This window comes from Panthera pardus, unplaced genomic scaffold, assembly GCF_024362965.1.
Source record: "Panthera pardus isolate Hobbes unplaced genomic scaffold, ASM2436296v1 HiC_scaffold_1, whole genome shotgun sequence".
Lineage (NCBI taxonomy): Eukaryota > Metazoa > Chordata > Mammalia > Carnivora > Felidae > Panthera > Panthera pardus.
In genome coordinates this window covers 3,016,257-3,030,964 of record NW_026526654.1, presented here as the reverse complement: position 1 = coordinate 3,030,964, position 14,708 = coordinate 3,016,257, and the positions used below count along the sequence as shown (strand labels likewise).

The window sequence follows — 14,708 nt, the reverse complement described above, 5'->3', positions numbered from 1 at the left end:
TCATGGATGGGTTGATTCCCCACTCCATCTCCTGAAACTCCTTTTCACCATTAACTGTATATAAGGGTAAGGTTTGGTTGAAGCAAAATTTGCCCACTGCTGCAGTGTCAATGCTAGGACAATTGTCATGGATCTTAGTGGCACTGTATCTGAGGAGGTATGACTGGATGAGCATCCTATAACCAGATTAATTCCTTTGATTTCCTTACAGTTTCCAAAATATATGGGTGTTTAGTAAATGCTTGTTTATTTGACCCATTGAAAATTTATCACAGAAATAGCATGGCTACAGAAAGTTTTAGGTGAAGGAATAAAACCACTTGGGAAATGATGACCCAGACTGTGGCCAGTGCCCTGCTCCAGATCAGCAGGAAATAAACTCATTACATGTTTGTGGATGCTTTGCTAGTGGTTTTCATGTCACAGAGTCTCACCAAAGAGAATAAGGATAAAGAAAATGACTGGCATTTGGGCCAATAAATAAAATTCCTTCAATCTTTTATTTCCAGGATAATGCCAGCTGGTTGATTTCTTGAGCTTAAAATGGAAACTTTTAAAATGTTTATTTTTGGGAAGCCTGGGTGACTCAGTTGGTTAAATGTCCAACTTCAGCTCAGGTCATGATCTTGTGGTCTGTGAGTGGGAACCCCATGTCAGGCTCTGTGTTGACAGCTCAGAACCTGGAACATGCTTCAGATTCTGTGTCTCCCTCTCTGCCCCTCCCGAACTCATGTTCTGTCTCTCTCTGTCCCTCAAAAATGAATAAAATGTTTAAAAAAATTTATTGTTTATTTTAATCAAAAGAAAGGCCACATTTGGCTACCAAACAGTCCAAAATTTAACTGCATAGAGCCTATAATCACGAAAGGCAACTGATGAAATGGACAACTCAATGGGAAATGAGAAATTTGACAGAAACTGAGCTGTATCTTGCATACTCACTTGTCTTGCAACTTTAAGCAACTCTCCTAGCCTTCCTGTGTTTTTTCACATCATTTGCAAATGAGTTAAAAAAAATTCTGCTTCTATATGTCTTGGGTTCATTTTTGTTTTTTTTTTTTCAACGTTTTTTATTTATTTTTGGGACAGAGAGAGACAGAGCATGAACGGGGGAGGGTCAGAGAGAGAGGGAGACACAGAATCGGAAACAGGCTCCAGGCTCCGAGCCATCAGCCCAGAGCCTGACGGGGGGCTCGAACTCACGGACCGCGAGATCGTCGCGGGGCTCGAACTCACGGACCGCGAGATCGTGACCTGGCTGAAGTCGGACGCTTAACCGACTGCGCCACCCAGGCGCCCCAAGGGTTCATTTTTATAATACAGAAGGATGATAGAAACAAATGAATTGAATGTTATTCTTAATATATCCAAAACATCTCACTGAATGACTTTGAAACCATTTTTCCATTTCCATCCCGACATATTATCATAGTCTGTGGACCCACTCTTCTTCCAGCCTGAACTTGTATTATCTACTAACAATGAACCTGCATACTTACCCTGAGTCTCCACCTACACACACACACACACACACACACACCACATTTATACTAGGATGCTAACGTATTCATGAAAGCCCTCTGAGAGTTTTTAAGGGAACTTTTTTACTTAATATAAAAGAAGTATTGGGGCGCCTGGGTGGCTCGGTCGGTTAAGCGTCCGACTTCGGCTCAGGTCATGATCTCGCAGTCCGTGAGTTCGAGCCCCGCGTCGGGCTCTGTGCTGACAGCTCAGAGCCTGGAGCCTGTTTTGGATTCTCTGTCTCCCTCTCTCTGACCCTCCCCCGTTCATGCTCTGTCTCTCTCTGTCTCAAAAATAAATAAACGTTAAAAAAAATTTAAAAAAAGAAGTAATTGAAGGGCATTTCTTATACCTAGGATTTCTTATGCCTAGGAGAAAGCATTTTTCACCTTGCAGGTATTCAGTGGGAAAATACTAAAGTCTATTATTATTAAAACCTAGATTTAAATAATGAAATTAAATCTATTCCAAAAGGAATAGACTGGTAATTTCTGTGGTGCATGGAAAGAAAAGAAACATTATTGAGGAAACACCTCATACTTGACATTTCTTACCTCATTTAATCTCTACTACAACCTTGTAAAATGAGGGTATTCACACCTATAGTACAGATAAAAATGGCTAGACTCCAAGAGATAACTGGTAAGAGGATAAATCAATTCCAAACCCAGATATGGGTGATATCTCCCAGTCTTTGTTTGCAGCATCATTCACATCCAGCAAAGGTGGGCATGTATTCAGCACACTCTAGGAGGATTTGTAGTTGATGTAAGGAGTTGGATTGAAATTATTTCTAAAACCGTGATTTCCAAATCTGACTGTCATTGGTGATACATAGAGAATGTCTTAAAAACAGAGATGCCTCCAGCCCATGCCTGGTGTTTGTGATGCAATAAATCTAGGAGATTACTTAGAAATTTGCATCTTTAGAGTTCTGATGCAAAACCGAATTTTCAAACTATTGTTCTTAGCAAATTCCAATACAATAACTTCGGCCATCAAACATTGTTTTGTGGGGGGCAGTGGTAACTAATCTGAAATAAGTTCTGTTTAATAAATATGTGTAGTTGATTATAGCAACCTGCCAATGAGACAAAAGTCATTCATCTTATTCCAATGTGTTTCATTTGCTATGTTCTTTCCAAAGACTCAGACTCCCAACTTGAGACAACTATCTTGTAAATGCTGTGGCTTTAAGAGAAGATCTAAGAAAAGGTACAAATAACCCATTATAGAGATTATAATGCTAAGTGCAATAGGTTAGAGAAAGACATATGATTTCACTTATATGTGAAATCTAAGCAACAAAACAAATAAGCAGAAGGGACGAGAGAGAGAGAGAGGCAAACCAAGAAACAGATGCTTAATTATAGAGAACAAAGTGATGGTTCCCAGAGGGGAATGTTGGGGGGGGTGGGGGGGAAATGGGCTAAAAAGGTAATGGGGATCAAGGAAGGCACTTGTTGTGATGAGCACCTGGTGTTGTATATAAGTATTAAATCACTATATTATACACCTGAAACTAATATTACACTATATATTAACTAATGAACTAAAATAAAATCTTAAAAAGTCAAAAAAATGAAAACAGGAAACTCCTCACTTAAGAAGAAACAACCAACATCTCGGGCAGAGTACTCTGATTTAACTGATGTTGTCTTGCTCATCTCTGAGAAACTACCACAGTCATAAATAAAGGAGCTTCAAGAGGAGACCACTGGTGTTGCCTCATTTTTATTTGACATCTCATAACATAATCTGCACACTCTGTGCTTTGAATTAGTGCTACAGGTCCCCTTCAGTTGTGGAAGAAGGCCAAAGATGGATAGAAGGCAAGTATGTTAGAGATTTCCTGAAGTAGACACCTTTAAACAGAAGGAAACCATTTCATATCCAGAGAGCTGGGGATAGGGTCACACTCAAATCATCATGCCCAGCTGCATTCACTTAACTCTTTGACTATTAGTTCTCCACATTGTCTCATACATATCTAAGAGAGCAGCTCCAGAATATCATCTATATTACCCCTGCATTCCTCTTTCTTAGGCTTCCCTGTCCTCCTTCTCCCCCCTCAGGAGCTTTCTCATTGCTCCCTTTACATCTTTGTTCCTCAGAGTATAGATAAGGGGGTTGACACTGGGAGTGACGATGGTGTAGAAGAGGGTGAGGAACTTGCCTTGGTCTTGGGAGTAGCTATTGGCTGGCTGCAGGTACATGTAGATGATGGTTCCATAGAAAAGAGAGACCACCGTTAAGTGAGAAGAGCAGGTGTTGAAAGCTTTCTTGCACCCTGCTACTGATTTGATCCTAAGCACAGTGATAGAAATCATGCCATAGGAGATAAGGATCAGGGAGAGGGGCACCAGGAGAAGGGCAACACCCAGGACAAAGGCAAATGTTTCCACCAACATGGTGTCTTCACAGGACATGGCAATAAGAGCAGGCATCTCACACAGAAAGTGGTCCACTTTGCGGCGCCCACATCGGGAGAGTTGCATTGTCTGGGGACACATGACAAAGGAATTTAGAAAGCCACAGAACCAGGACACAATCACCAATTGCAGGCAGAGATGTGGGTGCATGACCACGATGTAGTGCAGGGGCCGGCAGACGGCCACGTAGCGGTCATAGGACATGACAGCCAGGAGAACACACTCGGTTGAGCCCAACACCATGTAGATATAGAGCTGGGCCACACAGCCATGGTAGGTGATGGTCTTCTCTGGACCCCAAAGGTTCCACAGCAGCTGGGGAACAATGCTCGTTGTAAAGCAGAGGTCCAAGAAAGAAAGGTTCCCAAGAAAGAAGTACATGGGAGTGTGGAGCCTGGTGTCCATGATTGACAAGAAAATGATGGCACTATTGCCCACAAGGGCCAGGATGTAGAAGACCAAGACAAAAGCAAAGAGGATTACCTCCAGTTGAGGTCGATCAGAAAAGCCCACCAAGATGAATGCTTGTTGGTAGCTGTCATTGTCTCTTCCCATAATCTTCACCAGCTCTATGGAAACACACAAGAAAGTATTGGATAAGATAGCAAATGGAGGCTGTGCCCAGCACTCTCCAACTTCCATGTGTAGATCCATGAAGTTAGGAGACTCATTTGCCCTTTAACATTTTTTTTATCATATACTTATTGATAGCTATTGTATGCAAAGCAGTATGTCTGATTATCCTGGAGAGTAGATGGATTAACTCAGAAGTTGCCCTCCTTGGTGAATAATGTTTGCAAATAATGAGAAGGGAGAAGGTAAAAGTTCTCTAAAAGATTTGTTAAAAAGCTCAGTGTTTTGCGAATTATTCCCAATTGATCAGGGAAGCCCCTATAGCAGAGTTTATATTATAGGACACAGTTGTACCTGAGAGGTTTTGTTTTGTTTTGTTTTGGTTTGGTTTGGTTTGGTTTGGTTGTTTTTCAAATAACAAATAATAATTTTACATGATGTATATTAAGCAAAATATGTTTCGAGTAGAGAAAGTAGTACATGCACAGACACATAGAACCAAACTCACAGATGATGTTCAGGAAATTCATAAATATACATGTCGGGCAATTCCTTAACAACATGTAATTTTATTGAGATTAAACACAGTAACTTTTGACATTCACTATAAGAAAGAGCTGAGATGATAGAATGGATTCTACCTCTGTTCAAGGCACATCTACTAATGTGTGTCCTAATTTCCAGTTTCTCTCTCCATACCTTGGCTTTTCCTTGTATAAGCTAGAAAGGAGGTTACAATCCTCTCAAATCCCCACCCAGACCTCACATATGTATGGGACTGGTGGCGTCAGCAATGTGCCCTGAACATTTTTAGTTTTTCATGGTTTCCACAGTTCATGCCAAGGGCTTTGACGGGGCTCAGCCTTATAGCACTAGAATCTACTTAGGCTTGTGTCAGCCGTGGTAAAGCAAATGGTAATAACCAGTAAGAAATGGCTTTATGCAACATGAAAGGAAGCAGTGGAACACTTTGAACTATGTGTATCTCTCTGTGGCTGCAGTTAGCATCTGTCTAGCTTAACAGTGAAGAAGTTATGAACACTCTCTAGCTGGGCCTGCAAGCAGGAGTTCTGTGAGTTCCAGGCATAGGACCCTCTTGTAAAAACCCATGAAGAGACAAAAAGGGGCAGAGAATTATTAGAAGCAGCCAACTGAAAACCCAAGACTGTGTGATCTCAGTAGGTCAACTAAGTACTCACAGAGAGACATTCCCACACACACTTTGCTGCTGCTGGTTGAGAAGAACAACTTGCACTTTTGTATCCATAAACCTGTCATAAGCTTTCATCCAAGTTCAAGAGATTGCATAAAGGGATCGCAGAGAGGTAAGGAGAAATTTAACACAAATTGCTTAACAACATACATCACTTAGGACCTGACTCCTCAACCAAAAATGGAAAGTTACCACATTGATTTCTTTATGATATAACTATTCTAAGTGACATTTCTCAATGTGCTATTCCTTCATTCGAAGGTAATCTGATGTTCATTGTTAAGTGAAACATCCACAAGCTCACCAAACAAATATTTCAGGTACAAATTGCCATAGTTGGTTTTTTCATGTGTTTTAGCTCATATCCTTAGTCTGAACCATAAAATTGCAAGGAATGGGGCTGAAGGAAATAGAAATTGAAAAGGAATACAGTTACTCAAATACCTGTAGTAGTTCAGTTAGCACATAATGTTACAAACATGTACTAATTTTAAAAATTTCAGCCTAAGGATCTGAAATTGGATTGATGCATTGGGCTCGATTCTCTGACTGGATCTGCACCAATCCACAAAAGAGAACCTGGAAAATGATATTCTGTGCCTACTGAATGGGACTAAAGAATGCCAAGCCGTAGAACTATTTTTTGTCTGTTTTCGAAAGACAGTACATCCTAAAAGCCACCACTCTTTCCACATTTATATTCGGTTAGATGTTTCACAGAGCTTTTCCACCTACAGTTATAGGCCATTCTCACAGCAGCCCTGCTAGATGAACAGACCCAACAATAGGATTTCGGTTTAGAGATGAGCAACCTCAATGACAGAAGGGTCCAAAAGTAGACAATGTTTGCATGACAGCTTTATATCAGAGCAAGGTCCACAATGCCAGCGCCACCCTTTAGCTCAAACTTCCATTCACTCTTCATTTGTCCTGATCCTATGTATTTAAACTTGTTTAAAGTTGGCTATTTCCTACTGCTTCTCTCAATAATCTGCACATAAAGGTTTAACAATGAAATCTATCATTACGGAGAAAAGCTGTGATCATTCTCAACATTGCCAGGGAAGCCTTGCAACACTTGATTTGTCTCTGTCCCAAATGAAACTAAACACAGAGATTTTCTGTTCAAAGTGGCTCTCATTTCATTGAAGAACTCAGAAGGATGATCTGATGTGTTTGCATTAAGGTCAGGAACTGCCTTTGGGTCGGCCCAGCTAGGAATGCAGAAGAAGTAGAACATAGTCTCTCCTAATCTGTCTGTCATATATTTACTCTTTTTAGAATTGGGTGTATTCAACCTTTTTCTGAACAGAATGCAAACTGTAGTTAATGTGAAAACTGGCATTGAGAAAACTCTTACACAGGTGCCCTAACAGATATAAATCTTAATAGAGTAATCACACATTAGAATTATATATTCACATACAAGGGACCAAAGATACAGAAATAAAACTCATTGCTACAACTAAGCTCCTATCTACTTCCTCACTCTTGTTTCTCCCAGAAAGTGGAAGACCTACTATTATGTCAACCCTCCTTACTTCAATTCCAGAGATCAACCAGGAGTTTACTCAGGGAGAAAGAAGGCAACTAACTCTGGTCCCTTTTAATTTCTGGATCTTCCAGGAGAAATTCCAACAGAAACTGATGGGGAAGTGAGCACCAAAATACAGTCTGCCCCATCGAAATGTTAATGAACGTTTAAGTAGCACAGTTTTGAAATTAACTACGGGCTAACATTCTCAGGACCAGCCTGAGGTAGCATCTCCTCTGCAACTAGAGGATAGAGTGGCATAGTGCCACATTTCAAATCAGCATATTCTATCTCATGCACATATATACGGGTACCCTAGGGTTATGGAGATGACAGATGACCCAGAGGGACAGAGGGAAGCGCACCTATTTCCAAGAGCTTTAAAGAATTTACATAAATGTCATTTTATTGGTGCATACCAAGGGCATTTAATATTCTGTCACCTTGGGAATTTGGAAAAGTCTGGGGGCCTGGGGACAGATACCAGTTTGTTTACAGAGCTAGGACTTTAGGGACTGGTGTTCTCATTCAAAGGTTGGCTCAGTCCCCCAGGTATAAAGGCAGAACTCAGGAGGAGGGCATCACGGAAAGTTCCCAAACAGGGGACTCAGGTCTTCTTGAGGGGAAAACTGATTTCTGGGTTTCATGTAAAAATAGAAGTAGAGCAATTTCTTCATTTGGCCTGGACTCACAAAGTTAAAACCATGAAATTGTAGAGAGGCAAGCATTGAGATAGTTGAATTTGCAACATCTAGCATGGGAAAGAATGGACTAAGAGAAAATATCTAGGAAATTTCTTGGGTCTGTCATTGTCATATTGAGACACCAAGAGAAACTTCACATTCCCCCTCTACTACCCAGTGTATAGTACACCTTCTACATGGATGGTACCACATTGTGAGGCTGCTGTTCAGCCAGTCCAGCCAGGGCAAGTGAGCGAACAATGTCTATGCCCCTCCCCTGCCCATATTCACCATACAGACATCTTTCCAGGGGCCAGGCCTCCCACAGAACTCCCAAACAGAAATACATGGTAGGAATGTCAGCCTTCCATGCAATTGACAAAAACAATTTGACTGCAACATTTTATTTAGCTCTTTAAATTGGCAGTGGCACTACCTATTTCATTAGGACAGGGATATCTGAGAAGTAACAAAAAATCAAATAGATCTGATTTTATTGGGTCCTATAGCTGCTCACTCCGTATTGATTAGAACATACAATCTTGCATACAGCTTAGAAAAGATGAACTTAGAATACTATGTATAAAGGAATTAACTTCTGGGTATGTTTTGACTTACTCAAGGCCACATTCCTAGTGGATAGTGGCTGCCCAAACTACAATCAGCTCTCTCAGACCTTTCTAACTCACACTGTATTCGATCAAATAGCACGCAACTGGTACTCACTGAGGTGGAAGATAATAATTAGATTCGAATCAAGACTTTTCCAGCTGCAAGTTACAAATTTAAGCCCTATTTTCAAAGAATAAAACCGTGTTTGCTGAATACAATCCTGTCTTTTCATGGACTTCGGAAATACATAGTCTTATCTAAAACTGGAGATAATTTTTGCATTCGAACCTTAGTATGACACCTTTTTCCTTCTACAGTAACGGAGTTTGGAGTTTCTTCTTTGATTTTGCATTTCCCTTTATTAGAAGGGTAAGGTCCATCACAATAAAGTCTGTGACAGAAAAGGGATGTAAACTGATGCTCATATACCTAATTATCTGACACCTAAACTATCTTTTCATATTTCAGGTATTATCTGAATCTTTTAAATATACAATTAAGCACCCTGAAAATGGTAATAAGTTTTTATTCTTTACTCAGATAACAAATATTGCTAAAATTCTTCATTGTGCTAAAATTTCAGTTGGATTTGTGAATTTGTGTGTACTAAGCATAGCTATATAGTTTTATATTTTTTTCCTAGAACTCTTGGCATGTATTATTTCTTAGTATCTGCTTATAAACACATTGAGATTCACATAAAATAGCTTAACTTTGGGTATCAACAATTTTGATAGAGTATTATAATTGTTAACAAGTCTTCTGAATTCCTGTGAAGTCTGCATCTTGGTGTTTGGATACATGTATTTGCAACTGTTTCTATTTGTTTCAGTTTAGGTATGTATGTGATATCTTGGCAATTAAGTACTTAGGATTCCCATTTAGAATGTAAAATTCTTAAAGCCACAATCCTATACATATTTAGAACTTATAGAAATTTTAGAAATTATTTGGTCCTTGAACAGTAATAGCAATAATGAAAAAATCAGTCGGAGACTTGACTAATACCTGGCCCTTACGTTTGGCCCTTTCTTTGTAGGGAGACACAAAACATGGGCAAGTACCCATCATTTCCAGGCCAACAGTTCTCAAAGTATAATCCTAGACCCAGCATCATCAGCATCACCTGGGAATTTGTTAAAATGCCAAATTCTTTTTTTTCTATTACATGTGCCTTCACTTTTTCCAGCTTTATTGAGACATAACTGATATATAAGATTGTATAAGTTGAAGGTGTACAACGTGATGATTTGACATATGTGTGGACTGTTAAATGATAACCACAATGGGGTTGACTAGTACTTTCATCATGTCATATAATTAACTTTTGTGCATTTGTTTGGTAAGAACATTTAAGTCCTACTCTCTTAGCATCTTTAAAGTATAATACAGTTTTGTTAACTATACTCACCATGCTCTATATTAGAATCCCCAGAACTTACTCATCTTTTAACTGAAAGTTTGTACTTCTTGGCCAATATCTCTCCCTGGCCCCCCACTGCCCCCCCGCCCCAGCCCCTTGCTTTTTCTATGCCTTTGTTTCTATGAGTATGGATTGGGGGGGGGGGTGGTCATTGTTTTTTAGAATCCACATATAAGTGAGATCATACATTGTATTTCTCTGCCTGATTTATTTCAAGTAGCGTAATGTTCTCAAGGTCCATCCATGTTGTCACAATGTCAGGATTTCCTTCTTTTTAATGGTTGAATAATAAACCATTGTGTATTTATTATTATTATGTTGTATTTTTGTATATTGTATATTTATATATTGTGTTCCAAATTTATGCCATTCATCCACTGATGGACACTTTGGTTGTTTCCATGTCTTGACTACTGTGAATAATGCTGAAATAAACAGGAACATGCAGGTATCTCTTTGAGCTAGTAGTTTCATTTCCTTCAGATATATATATATGGGTTTAATGGATCATATGACAGTTCTATTTTTAAAAAATTGTAGGAGCACCTGAGTGGCTCAGTCAGTTAAGCATCCGACTTCATCTCAGGTCATGATCTCACAGTTTGTGGGTTCAAGCCCTGTGTCAAGTTTTGTGCTGACAGCTCAGAGCATGGAGCCTGCTTCGGATTCTATGTCTCCTTCTTTCTGCCTCTCTCCCACTCATACTCTGCCTGTCTCAAAAATAAATAAATGTTAATAAAAAGGAATTTTAAAAAACCATATACTATTTTCCATAGGAACTGATCAATTTCCATTCCCTCCTACAGTGCATAAACATTGCCTTTTCTCCACATCCTCACCAACACTTGTTATCTCTTGTCTCTGTGATTAGAGCCATTCTGACAGGTATGGGGTGATATCTCATTGTGGTTTTGATTTGCATTTCCTAGATAATTAGTGATGATGAGCACATTTCAACATACCTGTTGGCCATTTGAATGTCTTCTTGTGAAAAATGTCTATGCAGACCGTAGCCCATATTTTAATCAGATTGTGTGTGTGTGTGTGTGTCATTCTTTTTTTTTGGGGGGGGGGGTTGTTTTTGCTATTCAGTTGTATTAATCCCTTATATATTTTGGATATTAACCCCTTGTCAGATATATGATTTGCAAATATCTTTCTCATTCTGTAGATTGCCCTTTCATTTTGTTGATTTTTTTCTGTTATTGTGAAGAAGCTTTTTGGTTTGGTGGAGTCCCACTTGTTGATTTTGACTTTGTTGCTTATACTTTCAGTGACAATCTGAAAACGTTGTCAAGACCAATATCAAGGAACTTTTTCCCTGTTTTCTCATAGAAGTTTTATAGTGTCAAGTTGTACACTTTATGTCTTTAATCCATTTCAAGTTAGTTTTCCTAAATGGTGTAAATTAGGGATCCAATTTTATTCTTTTGCAAATAATTATCCAATTTTCCTGACACCATTTATTGAAGAAACAATTTTTTGCCCCCACTAAATATTCTCTGCTTGCTTGTCAACTATTGGTTGATTGTATATGCAAACATTTATTTCTGGGCTCTTGATTCTCTTCCATTGGACTGTATGTCTATTTTTTTAATTTTTTAATGTTTATTCATTTTTGAGAGAGAGAAAGTGACAGAGCACAAGCGGGGAAGGGGCAGAGAGAGAAGGAGACACAGAATCCAAAGCAGGCTCCAGACTCCGAGCTGTTAGCATGGAGCCCGATGTGGGGTTCAAGATCATGACCTGAACTGAAGTCAGACATCCAACCGACTGAGCCACCCAGGAACCCCGTATGTCTATTTTTCTTTAACAGTGCCATACCATTTTAATTACTATAGCTTTGTAATATAGTTTAAAACCAGGAAGTGTGTTGCTTCCAGCTTTCTTCCTCTTCCTTAAGATTCCTTTAGTTATTCATGGTCTTTTGTGCTCCAATATAAATTTTAGGATTGTTTGTTTTGTGTGAAATTCCATTGGAATTTTAATAGGGATTGCATGGAATCTGTAGATGGTTTGGGGTAGTATGAAAATTTTAACAATACTAATTCTTCCAATCCATGAACCATGAAAGATACCATGGGGTACCTTTCCATTGTATCTTCTTCAATTGTACTCAATGGGGTACCTTTCCATTGTATCTTCTTCAATTTTTTTATAAAAGTCTTTTGGTTTCGATATACAAATCATTCACCTTCTTGGTTACATTTACTCTTCAGAATTTTATTGTTGTTAATGCTATTTTATTTATTTTTAAGACATTTTATTGTTAGTATATAGAAATGCAACTGATTTCTGTGTGTTGATTTTGTATCCTACAACTTCATGATAAAATTCCAAATTCTTGAGCTGTATTTCAAAGTTGCTAAATGAGAAATTCTGGGTGGGTCCCAACCATCTGTTTTAATAGAGCCTCCAGGTGATGCCTATGCATGCCAAGTTTGAGAACCACTGCTGTATGCTTACATCTCTTTATATTTAAAGTTCCCTTTAAAGAAACTTATAATGTTTGAGTAATAATCTAAAGATATTAAACAAAGATATATATTGGATCAATTAAACAGTTTGTATTGGAAAATTTTATTATCCATGTGAAATTTTTATGTGATTTAAAGTAGAGAGTGTTTTTTAATCAACAATAAGTTCAAAGCTTTCTAAGGATATTTCAGGAGAATTTTAATGATATCAATTAATATAGTGAGCTATAAATGCTTCTACTTACTTTTTTTTGAGATGTCCCTGAAGATAGTAAGACTTTGAAGCAACTAACAAAGAGAATAATCTACATTACCTCATGCCTATACCTGGAAAACCTGGTTAGTTGAGAGGGAAGGCAATCAGGAGAAGGTAATAGGAACCACCTTGCTCAGGATGGAATATCTTTAAGAGAGAGAAGAATATTGTGAAACACCTAAATTAACCAACATTTTTTGGTGTTTTGCTGTAAAACCTTAGAATAAGACCAACTGGGGCTTCAATTCCAACTTTGCTTCTTAATAGCTTTATAATTTTGATGAATTGTCTAACCTCCTTAAGCTTCCATTTTTCATCAGTAAAATGGAAACATGAATAATGTTTACTTCAAATGATTTTCATGATGATGCAATGAAAAAACAATTAAATGTAAAATGTTTCTCACAATGCTGATACATAGTGAAAACTCCATAGACAGTAGTTATAAATCACTGCTAAATCAGTCTGTGCTTTGGTCTGGGAACATCTTCAGAACCAAAAAGGTGATAAAAGTGGACCAAGCCATGTATTTTCTCGCACAGTTCTTAGTGGGGAAAACGAGTTCAAAGCTGCACTTTGAAGAAGACGTTCAAGATGGTACCTAGAAAAAAGAATGGAATATTATTTTCTTTGATGACTCATGAGTAGATCATTAACATTGATTTTGTGGAATTATTGGCAATCATAGTCTTTTTCATCTTTTTTGCCTCTGTAATACCATTCTGATTCAATCCACCCCACAAATCTACTTCCCATTCCTCCTTTTCTTTTCATTTGCTCTTCATAGGTTCTCTTGGGAGAGTGGGTAAAGAAATAGAGGTAACATGTATTTGAAAGTCTATATTTACCATTTTCATAAGAATGTATCATACATAAAGAAATATGCTTACATCAAAAAGTGGACATACCCATGAAGCCACCAAAGGGAAGAAAGAACGAAAAAGAAAGTAAGGAAGAGGAAAGAAAGAAAGAAAGAAGAAAGAAGAAAGAAAGAGAAAGAAAGAAAGAAAGAAAGAAAGAGAGAGAGAGAAAGAAAGAAAGAACAATCAACACAACTAAAAGGCAACTGACAGAATGGGAAAAAATATTTGCAAATGACATATCAGACAAAGGGCTAGTATCCAAAACCTATAAAGAACCCTCCGAAATCCACACCTGAAAAACAAATAATCCAGCGAAGAAATGGGAAGAAAACATGAATACACACTTCTGTAAAGAAGACATCCATATAGCCAACAGGCACATGAAAAGATTTTCAACATCACTCCTCATCAGGGGCATGCAAATCAAAACCACACTGAGATATCACCTCACGCTGGTCAGAGTAAGTTATAAGTTACCCAGTCTGTGGTATTTTGTTATATCAGACCGAATGGACTAAGACATACAGTATGCCAAAACTTATAAGATATAGCAAAAGCAGTCATAAGGGGCAAATTTATGGCAATAAACACCTATATTTAAAAATAAGAAAGATCTCAAAGCTAAAAATATTAGGAAAAGAAGAACTAAATCCAAAGTTACCAGAAAGGAGAAAATAATAAATATTATAGCAGGAAAAGTCAAAGAGCGAATAAAAACAATATATTCACTAGGAAAAAAGCAGAAAACTCAAATAAATAAAATCAGAAATGAAAGAGGATACGTTATAATGGTAAGCTTAGAAATTAAAAAAAAAAGATTATAATAGACAATTGTGAACAATTATAAGCTTCAAAATAGATGACCTAGAAGAAAATAATAAATCCTTAAAAGCATATAATCTACAAAGACTGGATCCAGAAGAAATAGAAAACCTCAATAGATCAATAATGAAGGAGATTGAATCAGTAATAGAAAACCTCCCAAGAAAGGAAATCCCAGGACCTAATGGTTTCCCAAGTGAATACTGCCAAACATTCACAAGAGAATTTGTACCAGTTTTTTTTAAACACTTCCCAAAAATAGAATAGAGAACACTTCCAAACTTATTTTGTGAGGCCAG

General features: G+C 38.0%; 1 protein-coding gene across 1 annotated transcript; it reads right to left on the bottom strand.

The window, feature by feature from the left end:
• Nucleotides 1-3,563: 3,563 nt before the first annotated feature.
• On the bottom strand, nucleotides 3,564-4,511 carry LOC109260334 (putative olfactory receptor 2W6). The gene has a single exon (XM_019438489.2). It carries the CDS (start codon nucleotides 4,506-4,508, stop codon nucleotides 3,564-3,566), a length of 945 nt encoding a protein of 314 aa, XP_019294034.2. The 5' UTR covers nucleotides 4,509-4,511.
• Between the last annotated feature and the right edge of the window lie 10,197 nt (nucleotides 4,512-14,708).